This window comes from Macadamia integrifolia, chromosome 6, assembly GCF_013358625.1.
Source record: "Macadamia integrifolia cultivar HAES 741 chromosome 6, SCU_Mint_v3, whole genome shotgun sequence".
In the NCBI taxonomy this organism is placed as follows: domain Eukaryota; kingdom Viridiplantae; phylum Streptophyta; class Magnoliopsida; order Proteales; family Proteaceae; genus Macadamia; species Macadamia integrifolia.
This window is the reverse complement of record NC_056562.1, coordinates 34,393,327-34,412,822: the sequence shown is the minus strand read 5'-3', so window position 1 is coordinate 34,412,822 and position 19,496 is coordinate 34,393,327. Positions and strand designations below refer to the sequence as shown.

General features: G+C 39.3%; 3 protein-coding genes across 4 annotated transcripts; 2 read left to right on the top strand and 1 right to left on the bottom strand.

The window, feature by feature from the left end:
• Positions 1 to 1,226: 1,226 nt before the first annotated feature.
• LOC122080660 (transcription factor EGL1-like) lies at positions 1,227 to 6,511 on the top strand. Its single transcript, XM_042647470.1, has 8 exons — positions 1,227 to 2,541; positions 3,210 to 3,464; positions 3,828 to 3,924; positions 4,059 to 4,073; positions 4,519 to 4,575; positions 4,664 to 5,617; positions 5,700 to 6,143; positions 6,233 to 6,511. Exons 1-8 carry the CDS (start codon positions 2,408 to 2,410, stop codon positions 6,302 to 6,304), a joined length of 2,028 nt encoding a protein of 675 aa, XP_042503404.1. The 5' UTR covers positions 1,227 to 2,407; the 3' UTR covers positions 6,305 to 6,511.
• A 2,431-nt stretch (positions 6,512 to 8,942) lies between these two features.
• LOC122082553 (GMP synthase [glutamine-hydrolyzing]-like) lies at positions 8,943 to 14,579 on the bottom strand. 2 transcript variants are annotated; one of them, XM_042650200.1, is made up of 6 exons: positions 13,858 to 14,579; positions 13,050 to 13,300; positions 12,515 to 12,890; positions 12,295 to 12,426; positions 12,038 to 12,213; positions 8,943 to 9,336 (listed from the first exon to the last, which is right to left on the bottom strand). In XM_042650200.1, exons 1-6 carry the CDS (start codon positions 14,401 to 14,403, stop codon positions 9,282 to 9,284), a joined length of 1,536 nt encoding a protein of 511 aa, XP_042506134.1. In that variant the 5' UTR covers positions 14,404 to 14,579; the 3' UTR covers positions 8,943 to 9,281. The 2 variants fall into 2 exon arrangements, with proteins under 2 accessions (XP_042506134.1, XP_042506133.1); XM_042650199.1 differs by having other exon boundaries at positions 8,943 to 9,349; positions 13,858 to 14,576.
• Positions 14,580 to 16,041: 1,462 nt separating this feature from the next.
• LOC122081437 (pentatricopeptide repeat-containing protein At1g11290, chloroplastic-like) lies at positions 16,042 to 18,379 on the top strand. Its single transcript, XM_042648583.1, has one exon. The coding sequence runs from the start codon at positions 16,155 to 16,157 to the stop codon at positions 18,171 to 18,173; it is 2,019 nt and encodes a 672-aa protein (XP_042504517.1). The 5' UTR covers positions 16,042 to 16,154; the 3' UTR covers positions 18,174 to 18,379.
• The last annotated feature ends 1,117 nt before the right edge of the window (positions 18,380 to 19,496 follow it).

Genomic DNA, 19,496 nt, shown 5'->3' with positions numbered 1-19,496 from the left:
AGTCAAGCTTCAAGACACTAAGGCTGCTTTTGATTAATGTTTCAAAAAAGCATTTTTGGGGTTTTTTCATTCCCATGGAAGGAAAAAATGAAATAAAGTGCTCGGTGCATTAATAGTGGGTTTTCTTTTCTTTTTTTTTTTTTGGAAAAAAAAACTGGAGAAATAAGAATTGACGGAACGACAAAAGGTAGTTCTGTCGTTCCAATTTCATTCCCAAAATAAAAGATGCATTTTGACACAGAAATTGAAATTTTCATTTTTTACATGAAACGTTGTTTCTAAAACAGAAATGTTACCAAACACAGCCTAAAGTCCTAATCCTAAATGTCTTCATTGATAAGGGGATATAGTTGTCGTAAAGGATAATGTGAATGAGCAACTTTTGTCTTGAAAAATGTGTTAGAGTCGGGGTTTAAGAACCCAGGATCAAAATTCAAATCTTTTGGCGGTTGGAATCAATCTTCAGAACCCTATATTCGGCTTATTCGGGGTTTAACAATCATACAATCGCATACAAATATTTACACAATTTTTGACAAGATTTTCTACATCCACAATGAGATGAGATTTATTTCACTATTAACGGAAAATATGGTTATAATTTACAACTGCCCATCCTTACACCTCTCTCAAATATTTACAAAAAAAGAATCCTCCCACAAATAGATAACGGAACACTATACAGATAATTTATTGATATACCCATATTACCTACGTATACGAGCAAATAAATACAACATATCACACTCCCAACAGATCAACCCGAATCCCTTATCTTATCACACTTTTAAATCCTGATTTAAATTGAAAATGAACCAATCAAATCAAACCAATTCCAGCTGGGCTGAGCTATGTAAAATGGAGAGATTACAGTAATATTTTATTTGCAAAGGAATGAGAGTGGTTGTATCATCTCATGGCTTCATGCAGAAAGGAACAAAGAGAGATCATCTAAAAGAACCAGTGGCCCTCCCCCTTTTGTCTTTCGCATATTAGTTTTGGTTTATTTATATTATTTGATGGCTTTTTCCTCTTTCTTTTTCGTTTTGTTTCCTTCCTCTTTATCAACCTTCAATCATCGACCCAACGTAAATAAATTTAAAAAAAAAAAAAAAAAAAAAAAAAAAACAGCTCTGCAGGTCCAATCATACGTTGGCCGTACAACTCTGCCATCTTTTTTGCTCAAAATCCTTCATGTGGACCTTTGAAACTACAAAACACGTTCCCTGTGGAGTGTGGAGGGTGGACCTCTCTCTGCTTTCTCTGTGACACTCTCAAAGAATCTTTTGATACTTGAAAGCAGTCACAAGCTCTCAACTCATCTTCAGTGGATTTCACTGATAAGATTGCATTCTCTGATCTATCTACCCTTCCTGTTCTTATTCTTTTCTATCTTTTTCATTTTTTCCCCTAATTTTGATTTGTTGAGTTACGTTTCAGATTCCAAAATCAGGATGAAATGCTATAGATCCCCTTTTCCTAGCCGTCTTTTCTGAAAGGGAAGCATTTGGTTTTTGAGCTCTGTGCCATTAAAGACTGGTTCTTGTGGTGGAATAATAAAGACCCACTTCCCAGAAAAGTGGAAACGGAGATTTTATTATGAGCAATGTTTTATTTTCCCCTTTTTTTCTCCTTTTCCTCTAAATCTCTAATTCAATTGTTTCAATATCTTTTTAGTGAAGAAGAAAATCACAATCTTTATGTATATAAGTTGAATTTAGTCTTTATGAGCTCCCAAACGAAAAAAGTTACTGTGAAGCTGCTCATTGTAGACTTTTCAATGCCCTCTCTCACCAGTAACCACAATAAAAAGGAGTAAAGGACCCTTTGCTTCTTGGGTTTCAAACAGCTGGGCTATAGCTGTTAAGAACGAATGATAAGAAGCAATCTCAAAGGAGTGAACCATTTGTACGGATTCCTTTCCTGTTCATTCAAGACTACCTTTCATTATTTTTTTGTAAAAATCTGCTTTTGTGGTTTCTGTTACTCTCCAAAACAATGGAGGAGTTTCAAAGAACCAGAGTCACCTACTCACCTTTTTCTCTGCTTTCCGTTGTTCTTGCTCCTACTCTTTACTCTGAAGCTAGTTAAATGGTGGTCTTGGTTTTCATAGTTCCAAAACCTGGAATGCTTGGCATAAATCTGTTGGGGTTACTTGTTTCATGATTTCGAACTGCCCCACCACCTTGTCCACAAACCTAAGATAGAAAGCTGTCATCTGGTCATTCCTTTATCTGATATTTTCTCTCTTACAAACCCAAGATAATTATTATTTCTGAGTTCTCTTTTTTGTGGGTTGAGAATCAAAGAAAAGCCAGAAACCCACTACAAAAACCCGCCTTTATTACTTGCTTGAGTTTGGGGGAGCTTGTGTCTTCTACTCTTCTTTCAGTGAGACTTCAAGGTTATGTGCTGGGCGATGGCAACTGGGCTCCAAAACCAGGAGGGAGTACCAGAAAATCACTTGAGAAAACAGCTAGCTTTTGCTGTTAGGAGCATTCAATGGAGCTATGCGATCTTCTGGTCTATCTCAACTGAAGGGTATTGATATTCAAAGTCTTCCTCCTCTTTTTTTTTTTTTCTCTTTATTAGGAACCTTTTTGCTCTGCCTTCTTAATTAGTTTCCTGCAACTGGGTCTGCTTAACAGTAGAGAAGCGATATATAATGGCTAACATTTGTTTGGGTCTCAAGGATAATGTGTTTTCTCAACTGGGAAATTTACTGTTAATGGTTTGTCTTCAAGATCAACCCTTTTTTTGGCAAAGTTGTTGAATTATTAAACACCATAGTGAATGTTGTAATTAAAATATTAATGTTATTACTGTATCTGGATTCCTTCTACTTGGAATCCATCAAGAACCCCCCTCCCCCAAAATAAGAAAAAAATTGTGCCTCTTGCTTTTTTATTCTGTTTCCTGTTTGATGCTAAATTAGATTTACTTTACTTAATATCTAGTGTGAGATAACTCTTCCTTGCATAATTGGAGAAATCTGGCTTTAGTGTGGTTCCAGTTTCAGCCCATAAAATTGATAGCTTCAGATTTGCAACCCATTTCCGAGGTGTGAGCTTTTGATTCACTATCCTCTGTTACTTCAGAGCATGAAACTGATATGAAGATGCATGAAATGCTTGTGCCTTGCTAATCATGAATGGAGATAGATTTACATAGTTCTAAATTCTTTTACTTGCTCTTTTCTGGGGTTTTAGGGTGTTGGAATGGAGAGATGGGTACTACAATGGAGACATAAAGACCAGGAAAACATTGCAACCCATGGAGTTAAATGCTGACCAAATGGGACTGCAAAGGAGTGAGCAGTTAAGAGAGCTGTATGAGTCACTATCAGCAGCTGACACCAACACACAAGCTCGGAGGCCTTCAGCAGCATTGTCTCCTGAAGATCTCACTGATGCAGAGTGGTTTTACTTGGTTTGCATGTCCTTTCAGTTCAACTGTGGACAAGGGTACTTGTTTTAGTTCTTGTTGTTTAATTCTTCCTGCTGTTCTGGCCACCTACAGCCTTAAATCTGTTGTAATAATTTTCAGTTAGAATGTTTAAATGCATTCAATAGGATGATTGAAGCTGCAATTTTCTCATCATTACCAGCATTTTAACTTCTCCAGAATCAGAACTTGGGTATTGAACTTGACTAATTTCAAATTAGTGATAGTAACACTGTTGGGGTCAATTTCCCCTCTCAAGAGATCATTTTAAAACTGTGTTTGGAGTATATTTGTATATCTAAAGATTGTTTTGTCCTGTTTCTGTTGGTTCATGGTCAATAAGATGCAGCTAAACAAAATTCTCACTCGTTGTTGGTGCCCAGGTTGCCTGGAAGAGCATTCGAAAATGATCAAACCATCTGGTTGTGCAGGGCTCCTGATGCAGATAGCAAAGTATTTACACGCTCTCTGCTAGCAAAGGTTACTACTATTCCTTGCAGAGATCTTAAATCTGATGAAAATCCTATATAGACATTGGCAGATAAGCTGACTTTCATTTTCTCTGTTTCTTTCTTTTGTTCAATGGCTGGACTCAAATCAATCATCAACCTTAGAGTGCAGCTATCCAGGTATCAAGACCCCTTTTCTTCTTTTGCATTGAATTATGACAGAACTTTATGGTCAAGGGTCCTAAGGAGATGCTTGTAACCCCAGAAAAGTCAATGCTGCTATTGATGGTACCCTCATATTCCTAGATTGATTATCAAAGGGGATAGTTGGCCCAGACTGAGGGCTCCAAATGTGACCAGTTATTTGACATTGTATCACTTAGTGATGTCAAGTAAACACAGTTCTATATCACTAGTCTTGTGGTAACATAAGTACATAACACCTAATATCTCATATTTTTCTTCAATTAATTAAAATTTCAACCCAGGGGATTTGGACAAAGGGACCAATGATGTGGCCAAATCTGATGCTACCTGGCTGATGAGCTGGCTTCCAGATTGTTTTAATCACCGTGAGCATTCGATGAAAACACCATCATAAGTAGCTTCTGTTTTTGGTTTGCAGACTGTGGTATGCTTTCCATTTCTAGGCGGTGTGATCGAGCTGGGGGTAACTGATCTGGTAATTTTACGGTTCATTTCTACCACTTCATTTCAGTTGTAATGGCTGAAACTCATTGCATTATACTGTAATCGTGTTTGTCTTTAAGGTTTCAGAAGACCCCAACCTCATTCAACAAGTTAAGACTTGCTGCTTGGAGTTCCCAAGGCCTAATTGCATTGAACAATCAGCTTTCAGCCCTCAAAATGCAGACGATGAGGAGGACCCTCCATATGCCAAGATTGGCCATGGGAAAACTGATACAATGGCTTTGGATCCAGAAATCCAATTTGAGGCAAAACAAGAGACTGCAACCCCTGCATTAATAACATCTTACATTCCTCAAGAAGAAATTGAGTTCAATAAAGGTGGGATTGAGAATTTTCATGCAAATATCTGTGAAGACTCCCCCTATGACAGCTCAAACGGGTGCGGGGCACATCAGCACACTGAAGATTCTTTCATGCTGGAAGGTGTAAATGGTAGGGCTTCACAAGTCCAGGGCTGGCAGTTCTTGGATGATGAGTTCAGTAATTGCATGCTTGGTTCAATGAATTCTTGTGACTCTATATCCCACACACTTGCAAATCCTCCGAATGTAATTCCTTCTCCGAAGGGTGAAAAAATAAACTACTTTCGTCTTCAAGAACTTCAAGAATGCAATGACACTAAGCTAAGCTCATTGGACCTCAGAACTGATGACTTGCGTTACTCAAGGACTCTTTCTTCCATTTTTAAGAACTCACACAGTTTGATTGCAGCACCATGCGTTCGCAGTGGTAACCACAAATCCAGCTTTACAAATTGGAGAGAAGGATTGGTCAATTGTCTGAAAACACAGATTGACACACCACAGAAAATATTAAAGAAGATGTTGTTTGACGTAGGTTGGATGCACAGTAGTAACTTGATTAAATCAGTACAAATAGATGGCAAGGATAGAATCCAGGAACCAGAATGGGATGATGTTGGTGGGAACCATGTATTGTCAGAGAGAAGAAGAAGGGGGAAACTGAAGGAAAAATTTCATATCCTGAAGTCCCTAGTTCCTTCTGTTGGAAAGGTACTTGAACTACTATTCTTAGGAGATTCTCTTAAGATCCATTCATGGTGAGAAATTTTAATACTGTTTGCATATTTGGCAGGTTGACAAAGCATCTATCCTTGGTGATACAATAGATTACCTGAAAGAGCTTGAGAGAAGGGTGGAAGAGTTGGAATCATGCAGGGAATTGGCAGAGTATGAAGCAAGAGAAAGAAGGAAGCACCCAGATATAGCAGAGAGGACATCAGACAACTATGTCCATAGAGACATTGCAAATGAAAGGAAGACCGCAATTAACAAGAGGAAGGCTTCTGACATTGATGAAACAGAAGTGGAACTTGATTGGGCTTCATCAAAAGATGGTTTGGCAGCCAATCTCACTGTTGTTATGAATGAGAAAGAAGTTCTGATTGACATAAGGTGTTCTTGGAGGGAGTCTTTGTTGCTCCACATTATAGATGCCATAAGCAATCTCAATTTAGATGTTCAGATGGTTCAATCTTCCACTGTCGATGGCATTCTTATACTGTCCATCAAATCTGAGGTTTGTATCTATGATACTCAAATAAGAATTCTTCTTTTTCTAGATGGGTCTTCACTAAAATGTTGACTCACTAGGGAATTTGGCTGCAGTTTAGGGGAGTTGCCGTCGCTTCTGCCGGAATGATCAAGCAATCACTACAGAGAGTCATTGGTAAGCATTGAACATTGTGACCTTTAGGAGGCTAAAACTGATGGGAGATACTTGCAGAGATGTCATTAATTGGTTTGTTGATTATTATGTAATTAGAGTTTAGTAGTGGGGGTAGGGTGCTATAACTTGGCTTGGACTGCCTCAAAGCTCCAGCACTTGGTGTTATTGGCACTGTATTCAGGCTATCTATGTGATACAAGATAGAAGATTAAAGCTGATTTCTGCTGTTGGGGTTTTGCATTTCAGTTGCATCTCTATGAAATTACTTTAAGCTTATAAAATACAATTGTGAAATCTAGAAATGGTCTCACCCAAGGATTAAAGTATCGGTATCGGTCGTCGTATCGGTCAGCCAAAATTAAGATACGTATCGGAGGGTATCGTATCGTATCGAAGATACGCTAAGATACGCTAAAGATACGCACATAAATGGATAGGAAACACTTTTTAATACACATTTGCATAAAAAAAATAGTTAAAAAAAGTTATATATAACATGTATTATGCATAAACAGTAAATTGAGAGTATCGCACTAAGAATCCAAGGTTTGTAATTGTCCCATAAATGTAAAATCCTTGTTCCCAACCTTGATTTCCACTTTAGTTAGAGAGAAAAATGGTTGGCAGCAACTTTGGAACAAAAACACCTCAAAAAATTATGTTTTTCTAAAAAATTACCCATTTTGGCCATTTTATGACCGTATCGGTACGTATCGGTGTGTATCGATGATACATACCGATACACACCGATACGTGTCGATACATACCGAAATGTACATTTCACTTCAATTTTGAATTTTTCACAGAGTATCGGTGAATATCAGTGTGTATCGGTGCGTATCGGTGGTGTATCGGTGCGTATCGTAGGATACGTATCGATACATAAGGGTTTTAAAATTTCTTGATACGTATCGGTATGTATTGTGCCGATGCCTATCGATACGAATACGTATCGGTCGATACGGCACGATACGCACCGATACTTAAAACCATGGTCTCACCAAAGTAGAACTAACTCCTACGGAAAGCATGGTTTTAAAACTCAAATCAAAATTGGTTGAATCGACCGGGTTGATTGGGGATAAACCCCAATTCTGCATATTGTGGCCTACGGTCCTACCAAGTTAGACCAAACCAGAGGAGATGAGTCAATTCTGACCGAGTCCAATTGATTCTGGGACGATTCAACTCTTAAATTGGAATCAATGAAGACCAATCATACCCGGTGGGAGGGACCAAAAGATTGCAACGAGTGCCCGTGTGCTACACTATCACGAGTATCTCACCACCTTTACACTGCAGGGCTTGTAGGAAAAGGAAGCAAGATCTTATCAATGTCACGTGTATTTATCTCAAATATGAGCAAGTGTTTTCCATCCGTGAGAAGCCCTTGCGCCCACACAGGGGCATGCAATACTAGGCATAGACATGGTGATCATTGCACGCTCCTTTCTGTGGCCCAGGGGCCTCTCACCTCTCACGGACAGCAAAGTTTGTCCCCTCAAATATATACAAGAACACAAGGAAGATCGCCAAAGGAGATTCTGTACATGTTAAACTGCTAGGCCCGGTAATGGGTCTACTTTCAGGTCCCAATGTCTATTGTTTGTTCCGGGCCCAACCCTTGATCTTAAAGGTCCCAATTAACAAAAGAAGTGGGGTTTGCTTTATTAAATAGGGAGAGCCGGAGAGGGTTTTCCAAGCAAATTGATGGGAGAACCACTAATGAGGTGTGATAAAACGATTTCATATGTAAGAGGCAGAGGCAGAGGCAGAAATCACTTCATGCGGGGAAAAGAGAGTGTTAGTGTAACCACCAAATCTGGCATAGAAACTTTTCCCATTAAAAGGAAAAATACCCCACAAGAAGTCATATTTACCTCACATGTAATTATTTATTAACTATTATATGTAAAAAAAGGAGTAATTTATTAATTTCTCGCACCCGTTTGCATGATTCATCACCCTTGGAGTGGTACTGTGGATTGTGGAATGTGGATTATATCATTCTTCCTTCCCTGTAGCCCATTCACAATTTGTGTAAAACCCCTGACCACATGATCACTATAACTGATTGGTGAAGCCAATTGCGCCTTAAGGCACAAGATTAGAAATCCTTGGTAGGCAAAACCTCCTCTTTTAACCATCTCGTTTAGGCTCTATTTGGTTGCAAGCAGTCAGTGTTCTTTTATCTAAAAATTTTAAATCTAAGTACCATTAGGAGTGGCAATGCCCCACATGAACAAAGGGCGTATTAAATGCACAAGGCTCTCGCCACTCTAGGGTTAAAGGAAGGTCATAACATACTCATGTACACATTACACAGCATTATCCCTGCTTTGCAGAGGCTGTTTCCTGACCTGAACCAGCGATCACTAAGTCATAATGGAGATACCTTACCTTTGCAACAAGGTCCACACTCTCAATGCCTGATATGGTCTCAAACCATTAACTCTGGTTCGAATTGGGTCCTACCTGATTCGGGTCCTCTAATCCTTTCAAACAAATTGTCAAATTCTCATATATATGACCATAAATCTTTTACTGGACTTTATCAAGAATTTTGAATTATTAAGTGCAACAAATGGTAGAGCCTAGACTTGTTTTTTTTTTTTTTTTGTTAGTAAAGAATGGAGCAAGACGGCTAAATTGCGGAAGAATAATATATTATAATAGATCGAGTATTCATAGAGTAAGTTTACATTATCATCCATGCAAAAAATCATACCAAAGCTAGGAGCACAAACCCCACTTATGTCAAGTCGTGGCCATTTTCTGCAGCATCCAGTACCTTTCTTGAAACCTTAGCTGAAGTTTGATTCATTGAAAGAAGCAGAAGGCATCCTCTGGACATAAAAATTAAAGATGGTTTAAACTCTGGTCCTCGTTCACATAAACCCCCTAAGTCCTTGCACAGGCATCTGACATGATGTCATTCCCACTCGATCGTTGATGGAGGCTTCCCTGTAATGTCTAGTACGACTCTGTTTACACCTCGAACACTATTGCAAATCTTTCGGGCGACATCATCAAGGAACTTGTGCTGAAAATAATACCTAAACATGTTCCAATTTCAGGAAGAAAAAAGAAACAATAAGAAATGAATATGTGAACAGTATTAATTACCCATAGCAACAGAGTAGAATTTATGAAGCTTTCTCATTCATTATAGGGCTCCTTAACTTCTACTGATAAGCATTTTGTAGACAGGACACACAGCACAAGAATATGAGGAATGATAATGAATGTTCAACAGAGTAATTTAGGCAACCCAAAGTAGATGGCTGAGAAAATTAACAGAATTTCCCTGTTCATCAATAAGAGTATTTTTCTTTTTCCTGATGGCGATTTATTACAGGATTTCTAGTTCAATAATATAGCAAAGGGAGGAATATTGTGCTATAATGGTGATTGCGCATTTCTAAGGAATCAGTGCTATACAATCATCAACCTTTCACATAATTAAGGATCATAATATTAGCTTAAGAAATCACACAGTAAGTTTAACAGAGAGGTAGTCAACCGGACAGACACATGGTGAGGACCCCCCCCCACCCTTTTTTTCTCTTGAAGGGAAAGATCATGGGGACTTTATTAAATATAAATAAATGTCGGGTCTAAAACTGAATACGAGCATACAATGAGATAGATTGTGAGAACATAGTAATGAGAAATTGATTTATCCAATACCACAAATGTCAACTTCAAAATGAATTTTTACCTAGGCAACATCTAAACTCAGCTCAATTCTCATACACATTAACTACTTATTAGTGTTAACTTTGAGGTGTTCTGACCTAGGAATCAAAGGTTTCATATAGTTTCTAATTTCAGCAGCAAGCTGACATAAACAGTTATATCTTTTGTAGAGACAAATATAGCCCTTGGTTGTGTCTACACTTTCATCCTTTCACTAGTGTCGATATCCTTTCTGTTTGAACTCAGTTTGGACCTTTTATAAGCCCTACTATTACTGTTATTTAAGTGTGTAACTTGCTGTACTACAGTACATTCGACCCTACCATTCAGTTGGGAATCTTACTTCCTGTTGGTGGACTAGCCCCATCAAAAATCCAGTTGAAGAACCATGGGACTAAGTGTAGGCCCGGTTCTTCTTAGCCTTATGCAACATCCGTAGTACTTGTCTACGTCATTCATGCTAACAGGTTTGGCCAGAATTTTTTATGATGTCTGCCGCCCACATGGTGCAACAACCCTCCTACTTTACTTCTTACCCGGGCTTCAGAGTCAGAGTCGACCAGCAATACAAACAGGTCTAACTTTAAGTTCAAGGTATTGAAGGAATTACTTTTTACCTAGGTAAAAGATAGTAAAATTTTCTTTCAAAAGTGAGCATTTATTACCAGAAAACATAGGGTGTAGTATGAGTAAAATTTTCTCACACTATTTCACGTTATACATTTTAACATATACATGTTTTATAAAGCAAGGCAACAGCTAGAAGTCTTCCACAATGCAACCAACACTCCTGAGAAAGATGCAAAGACAAGAATGAACCAACTAACAGATAGGAATATTATACAAATCATCATGTAAAGTTGTAAACCAAAATAGTGCAGGTAAGAGTTCCACTCATTCGCAACCACTCAACCGAAAATAGAAAAAGAAATAAAATGAAATAAAAAATAGGAACTAGTTTATGAGTTTCTGGTTTTCTTTTGTAGATCATCAGAACCTTTCCTCTTTCTGCCTTTCTTTTTCCCTATCATTATTACTGTCATTTATTTAACACCTCGCGTCCTCATTATACAAATATGGTGAATGCTTCACATGACTCCTGAGGTTCATCCTTAAACATCCCTTTAAAGCTTAAGGGAAAGTTCTATAGGACTGTTGTGCAACCAGCTATGACGTATGGGGTGGAGTGTTGGGCAGATAAGAAGTGTCATATAGAGAATCTATGCATAGCTGAGATGAAAGTGTTAAAATGGATGTGCGGCAAAACTAAGAAGGATAAATAAGGCATATTAAAGCTGATTTGGGAGTTGCACTGATCAATGACAAGCTCCGTGAATGTCCTTTAAGCTGGTATGGCCGTGTTCAAAGGCGGCCTGAGGACGCCCCAATAAAGATGAGTGATCGGATACAGATTGAGGGAGCTAAAAGAACTAGGGGCAGGCCTAAAATGACCATAGACGAAGTTGTGAGGGAGGACATACATAGTCTCGTTCTTGTCCCAAGTATTACCTTCAATAGAGCCCATTGGAGGGCAAGGATCTGTGTACCCGAACCCATATTGCTAAAATTCTCGACTTGTTGAGTTGTACCTCTTTCCTCTTACCCTCATCTATGCTATCACCTTTATTCTCTCTTTTCTCATCATGATGGTTGGACTTTTTTTTTTCCTTTTCCTATTGTGTTTGGATTGGATCCATGTAGCCGACCCCATTAAGTTGGGATTAACCTTGAGATTGTTGGTGTTGAACCAACTTAAAACTCCAATGCAAAATCTGTATCATGGGTCGACATACCGGAAGGATGTCTATGTCAGGTTCTCACAAGAAAATAAAATGAAGTATTTACACAATAAAGTGTGAGGTTAATAATCCATGAACCATTATACCCTAACAAGCAAAACTATATCACAATCTGCAATTGCTTACAGAGAACTAGGACAACGTCTGAAAACCAGCATATATACTCAAATTCACAAGAATGGGGCAAAACTATATCAACTATGTTAAAAAATAATAATAATAAAATAAAAGTATAAAAATAATCACCAATCTGCCGTCATTCCATCCTGGCTGGTAACCGCTCTGAGAGCAACAACATGAGAATGTGTCCTCTGATCCCCTTGAACCCCAACTGATCTTATTGGAAGAAATACCGCAAAAGCTTGCCATATTGAATCATAGAGCCCAGCTTCTTTAATTGACTGAATGAAGATTTCGTCAACCTGAACAGACATTTCAGCAATATAAATACTAAAAAATGGCCAAAAAGGCAAACATTTTCCTCCGTAAAACGCTAAGCAGACCTGACGAAGGATCTCTAAGGCATTTCCTTCGGTAACATCGCCCAAGACTCGTACTGCCAGGCCTGGCCCAGGGAAAGGATGACGTTTTAGAAATGCTTCAGGAACATTCAAGATGACCCCCATTTCCCGAACCTTACAACAAAGGTACACAAACAACAATTAGTGTAAACATAAACTCAATTAAATGAATGAATGTGCCAAGAGAAAATAGATCTATAACCTCATCCTTGAATAGTAGCTTAAGTGGTTCAATAAGTTTCAGTTTCATGTCCTTGGGAAGCCCCCCAACATTATGGTGGCTCTTGATTGTGTGAGAATGGTTTCTTCCACTTCCAGGAGGTGGGCATGATTCAATAACATCTGGATACAAGGTCCCTTGAACCAGGAAAACAGGCTTCTTTCCTAATTTATGCTCCAAATCTTGGGCAAAAACATCAAAGATGCAAATGAATTCTCTTCCAATTATTTTCCTTTTAGCCTCAGGGTCTACAACACCTTTAAGCTTACTAAGAAATTGTTCTGTTGCATCAACACAAGTAACAGGTAGATGAAGATCCGTTTCAAAGGTTTCCATCACACGCTCTCTCTCCTTGTACCTAGATAGGTATACAAAGAAAATGTGATTAGATTTTGAATCAATGAAATACCAGGAGGGAATGATAATAATGTCCAGACACTTTAACACATTCAAAGACGAGTTACTCTGTCCATAGATACCAATATATTATCGAATTTTCCTCGGTTCAGAGGCTCACCTCAATAAACCGTTGTCAACAAAAATACAGTGAAGTCTATCTCCTATTGCCTTATGAAGAAGAGTAGCCGCAACTGTGGAATCTACACCCCCAGATAATGCACAGATAACATGATCTTCAGGACCCACCATACCTTTGATCACTTTAATCTCTTCTTGCATTACATCTTGCATCTTCCAATCAGCAGTTATTCCACATACATTGAAAAGGAAGTGGCGCAGTGTTTCCATCCCTTCTGGGGAATGTGTCACCTACACAGTATCTATACAAATGAACATCTCTAATGAAACAAAGAATGATGGGACAAACCCAAAATACGCAACAAGCAATCAAGTAAAACACCAGTAGTGAATAAGAAGAAGGCATACAAATGGAAGCTAACAACCCTACCATGCCTTACTCAGCAGCTGCGAACAAGGTGAGAAAGGTGAGATGTTACAGATGAAGGTTTTATTACAATAGACACTTTTGGAGGCAGGGACATCATAAACCAGTCAAAGGATGTACCTGCAAGCTTAGCCACCATTTCATTATCTTAAATCGTTTCTTATTTAGCCTAAATCAAGACCCATTCGTCTAAAAGACTAGAAAAAACTCGGCCTATCATCATTGAAGCAAGTACGCTATCCGATGATCCACCGTTAGCTCAAGCCGTTAGTCCTCAAACAAACACCAAGAAGAAAGGAACAAGGTTCCATATCAATACCCAATTCAGTACCTCAGTTAATGAATAAACTGAATTAATGGATTGATCAGACACTTTGAGAATGGAAGGACAATAGTAGGAACATGCTCATTCATGATTTACCTCCGGGTGATACTGAAGCCCATAAAACCTCCTCGATGGATTCTCGATCGCCGCAACTGAGCCTTGCTGACTCCTAGCTGCAACCAAAAACCCATCCGGGAGCTGCGCAACTTCATCGCCATGGCTCATCCAAACGCTCTGCTTGTCGCCAACAGCTTTAGAACCAAACATACCGCAAGCCTCCTCAACCGTAATCTCCATCCTCCCGTACTCCTGCTTCTCTCCAACCCTGACTTCTCCCCCGAGCTTCTGCACAATCAGTTGCAGACCATAGCAAATACCTAACACGAATATGTTGTTCGAGTCAACGTACTCGATGAAACCAGGAGGAAAGCACGGCGCCCCCTCGGTGTGAACAGAGTGTGGGCCACCGGAGAGGATAATAACACGAGGGTTGAGATCGGTGATGGATTTGAGAGGAGAAGTGCCGGAAATGCAGAGGGAGAAGAAGGAGAGTTTTCGGATTCTACGAGTGATGAGATGAGTGTACTGAGAACCGAAGTCCATGATGAGAACTAGGTTCGAAGTCACGTTGTGGGGATCCATGGTTGTTACGGTTCCGGCTCGGCTCTCCTCTCCCCTCCTCCTCTTAATTTCTCTCTGCTACTGTTTTGCTTACAGCGTTAAAGAGGTCGGGGGAGGAGCGATATAACGAATGGAGAGAGATTCCTAACTAACCAAAACTAGGGTTTGGGTTTGGCGGGAAAGAGACGCGTCCGCTTTATAAAGAAGAGATTGTAACAGATTCCCAGGAAAATATACAGCTTCATAACGGCTCCGTTTGGTTAGGATGGTAGCGGAAGGAAATTTGTGTACGGTAGTCTTCAGTGTTCTTGCCTCACCAGTACTATTTGTCTGTCTCTCTCCTCCGATAATAAAGGGCTGAGATGTCATTTCATAAAAATAAACAAGGATAGAGATAGACACATGGAAACCCAAGGGGGTAGCACAGTTGATGAGTAATAAACTTGGTATGAGTCATAAACTTCGACGTCCTAAGTTCGATTCTCACTGGGCCCACATTGGGTCGCTCACACGGGGTCTTTAATGCTCTTTATTGTTTTCAGTGAAAGTTGAATGGTTTTAATTTAATCCTGGTATGACTCGATCCATAAGATTGTGGGGTCAGTATGGGCCCACGGGACTAGTCAGGCCAAAGGCCTGGATACCCGTTATTAGCAAAAAAAATAAAAAGATAGACACATGGAAGCATTGGCTTAAGCCACACTCATGGAGATAAAACATTTCTCCATTTTGTGCCTGATTAAGAGGCCCTAACACACAGGGGTGTGCAAAATTATCACCCCACCTCTTGCGAAATAAAAATATCCCATTCATATCAATGTCCCTATGTGCACACTCATTGACTCCCACTGTGGTGCAAGGTGCATGGCAACGATCTCTTGTTCTAATTTTATTTTACATTTAAATAAATATATTTTATTGTCAAGTAAAGTACATTTTAAAAAACAAATTGTTAACATAAAAAAGAAAAGTTAGGGAAAGATAGAATTCTTTTAACCATCTAATTAACTACAAATGGGTTTTTGTTATAAAAATTGCACATATATATATATAGTGATCATATTACTCCCCGAATTGAGTTTCTCATTGATTGGATTCCTCTCCATAGAGCTTAAAAACAATAATGTGATCCTACGATTGGGAGGTCTTGGGCACATGTTCCTAGGTCACCTTAGCCCTAGGATCACTTTCTAGTCCTTGGGCTCTATGAAAAAGAATCGAAACCGTTTTTCCACATCCTTGTCATTTAATTGAAGGGTTTGGATTGTACCCATAGGATATTGAAGAACAATTGGGAGGGGGTTATCGACTTCATACGATAGAGTACAAAACATTTACGACCTTTGATGGGTATACTTATCTTGCACCTTGCATAGAAAAATTTTGGTAGACTCTCGTCACCTTTCTTATATAGTAATTATTTTATAAAAATTATTTTAAATATTTTTACAAATATTCTTTTAGCACATAAAATTGTACAGTGAAAAAGGATGTTGTCTAATCGCGCAACCTCTAGTTGGTGCAGTGGTGACACACACCAATGAAGGGATGCATGTGGGCATCAACACGCCTAGGGTTTTTGGGATTCATAGCGGTGGGAGCATCATTTCCTCCAATATTAAATGATGACATAAAAAAAAAATATATCCATATAAAATATTAAAACGTGCGCAAAGTAGAATGCTATATAATCCCGTTAATTTAATTTTTTGAAAAAGAGCCATAGAGGTCTCAATTCCTTCCTCTCTGACCCGAGTTATTGGCTATGCGTGATGAACTTTCTCCGTTCCGGCTTTGCTTCTCTAGCACACGATACTAATAAATTGAATCGACACCTACGTTTTCACGTCAGCGAAACATGGAGGACCCAAATCTCAAAAACTAGAAGTCTGGTAGCTAAGTCCCGTTTCAAAAGTACCCACATAATGTTCGACGATTCTCCCCAAAGACACTTTCTTATTCGAAATTTAAATTCTTGTTCGTATCACACCATTTCTCATGAAGAATCTCAAGGTGGACTTACCCACAAACATATTATTTCTTGGACGGCTACTATTTCTAGCTTCGCAAGTAGTAATCGCCCAGAACATGCTATTGAGATGTTTAAACTAATGCTTTTAAACGATCAGAAGCCAAACTACGTGACGCTTCTGAGTGTAATTCGCGCTGTCAGTGCATTGGGTTGGGAAGATAGGACTTGGGCAATTCATGGCTTTGTGATCAAACATGGGCTTGGCTCTGAAGTTTCTCTTGTGACGGCCTTGGTGGGTCTCTATTCTCTCCACGATATGGCAATGGCGTGGGAACTGTTTGATGGGACACCCGCGAAGGATTTGGTTCTCTGGAGTGCAATGATTGCAGCATCCTCAAAGAACGGCCAATCTATTGAAGCTGTTGAGATTTTCCGACAAATGCAATATGAAGGTGAGGAACCTAATCACATAAGCATTGTCAGCGTTCTGCCTGCTTGCGCCGATCTTGTTGCTCTGTCATTGGGCAAACAGATACACGGATACTCCGTAAAGAGAGAATTATCTCTGTTTACCAATGTTCAGAACTCACTTGTGGATATGTATGCAAAATGTGGGAAACTAGAGGTTTCAATTTTGCTTTTCAATGAGATTGTGAATAAGGATATAGTTTCTTGGAACACCATGATTTGCAGGTGTTTGGGAAATGGTTTGCCTCTGAAAGCATTGGAATTTTTTTCAAAAATGCGATCTTCTTGCTTGGAACCAAATGAAGCTGCCATTAGGAATGCTTTAGGAGCTTGCTCACAGTTGCGTAAACTTGACTATGGGCTGGGATTGCATTGCTATGTGATAAAGGATGGGTTTTTGTCTCTTGTTGCTATTGGGACTGCTCTTCTAAGAATGTATGCCGAGTTTGGGGATGTCAGTTCAGCAGAGACTCTCTTTTCCCACCTCCATGAGAAAGATCTTATTGCCTGGAGTGCCATGATCTCTGTTTATGCTCAAGCTGGGTATCCATACCATGCACTGGACACATTTAAACAGATTCAATTAGTAAATGTAAAGCCTAATGAGGTCACTTTGGTTAGTTTGTTACAAGCATGCTCTTCAATGGGAGCTCAAGAACATGGGAAGAGTGTACATGCCCACACTGTTAGACTTGGTTACTCATCCAATGCGTATATAACATCGGCTTTAATTGATTTATACTGCAAAATTGGGAGGCTAAACCAAGGAAAAGCCTTGTTTGATAAACTTCCAATCAAAGATCTTATATGCTGGAGTTCAATGATAAATGGGTATGGGGTGAATGGGTGTGGTAAAGCGGCCCTTGAGACTTTCTTGGATATGTTGGAGTGTGGGACAAAGCCGAATGACATTGTTTTTGTTTCGGTTTTATCAGCGTGTAGTCACTGTGGTTTGGAAGATGAAGCTTGGAATTGGTTTTATAGCATGGAAGAAACATATGGTGTTGTTCCTAATGTAGCACATTATGCTTGCATGGTAGATTTGCTTAGTCGTCGAGGAAGAATTGAAGAAGCTATTGGATTTATTAAGGAGATGCCAATGCAACCAGACACAAGCGTTTGGGGAGCCCTGCTCACTGGTTGCAGGTTGTCACAGGGCCCTATTGAGGTTGCAGAATTTGCAGCCAAACATCTTCTGAACTTGGACGCACTAAATACAAGTTATCATGTTAGCTTGTCAAACCTGTATGCTGAGCATGGTCGGTGGAGAGATGTGGAGAGGCTTAGGAGGTTGGTGAAAGAGGAGGGATTGAGGAAGACTGCGGGATATAGCATGGTTGAAGCAAATTAATCAGTAAAGTGGAAAGTTTATTCCCTGTAAATTAATTTTTTTCCTTTTCTGATAACAAACTACAGCTCTGAAAGGCGAATGGCTTATATTTTTTTCTCATCTCATATCATTTAAATGTGTGGGGAATAAGTTGTTGAGACTTCTTATGGTATAGTGATCATTTTCCATTTGACCTTCAAAGATCCTATTATAAGTTCATCATGATATATTTAATAGCTTGGTGGGCTGTACGTAAAAATTACTGTTCATGTGGTCTCTCTGTAAGAGAGTCTGAGAGTGAAGATATACGAGCCGTGACTTGGAGTCACTAACTTAGAAGGTCAGAAGATTCTGCGAAAGTATTATTTAGTGGGGGGGGGGGGAAGAAATGCAAACTCCACACAAGGACTGGACTTTACAGAGGCTAAAACCCAGTTTAATGACTGTAAAACCAAGAACTGTTTTTGGTGGCTGTTCTGGTCTAACCCAGTTTGTGAATGCCAAGGTGTACAGTTGCTTTATTGTAAAGGCGCCTTAACTCCCACACAGAGGAAACAAGCCAGAAAATGAAAACCCCAGGTAAAAGGGCTCAGGGGGGGTGGGTGGGAAGAAAAAGAATAAGAAGAATATAAAAGAGAAGATGTGATTAAGCAGCAGATACTTCTGCTAGAGAAGGCTGAATTAGTGAAAGCTTTGTCATTGCCGCTAAAGAAGAAGAGGAAGAGGAGAAAGAAGAAGCAGTAGCAGCAGCAGCAGCCGCTAAATTAAAAAAAAAGATTGCAGCCATGGCACAGCACTGCTGTAGAAGAGGGAGGAGGCATGCTCAAGTGTTTTTCCTTCTACGACTTCATCTCTCCTAACCCAGGGGCTTTTTATTGACTTACAAAATCTCTTAGTTTTAAATAAATCCTTTCAATCTTTGTATTTGAAAACACTTGAAAAGTAGATTTCTGCTTTACTTATAACCTTCTTTTCTTTTTTACAGGCGATGAAGTTCTTTTTGATGGAATAAAAGCTCCTCGTCCGCTTTGTTATAGTACCGCTTATTCAATAAGACATCGCCTATATGCCAAGGCAACAAGGTGCCTAGCCACCGCTTTGATTCGTCTAGGTGCCATGACAACTATTGTGACCAAACTCATAAGAGTAAAACTAGTTTCTTCTTTTCTTTAGGAATATGTGTAAATTTATGAGAGGTTATGGTGACATTGTTATTCCAATCTGTTTTCACTAACCCGATGATATATGTTGTTAGCAGAGGTGAGGATGAGAAAGCTTTCTGGAACAAGAAATTCAAATTCAATTTTCCACTTGCTGAGTGGCAAAAGCTGGCTCACCTTATGT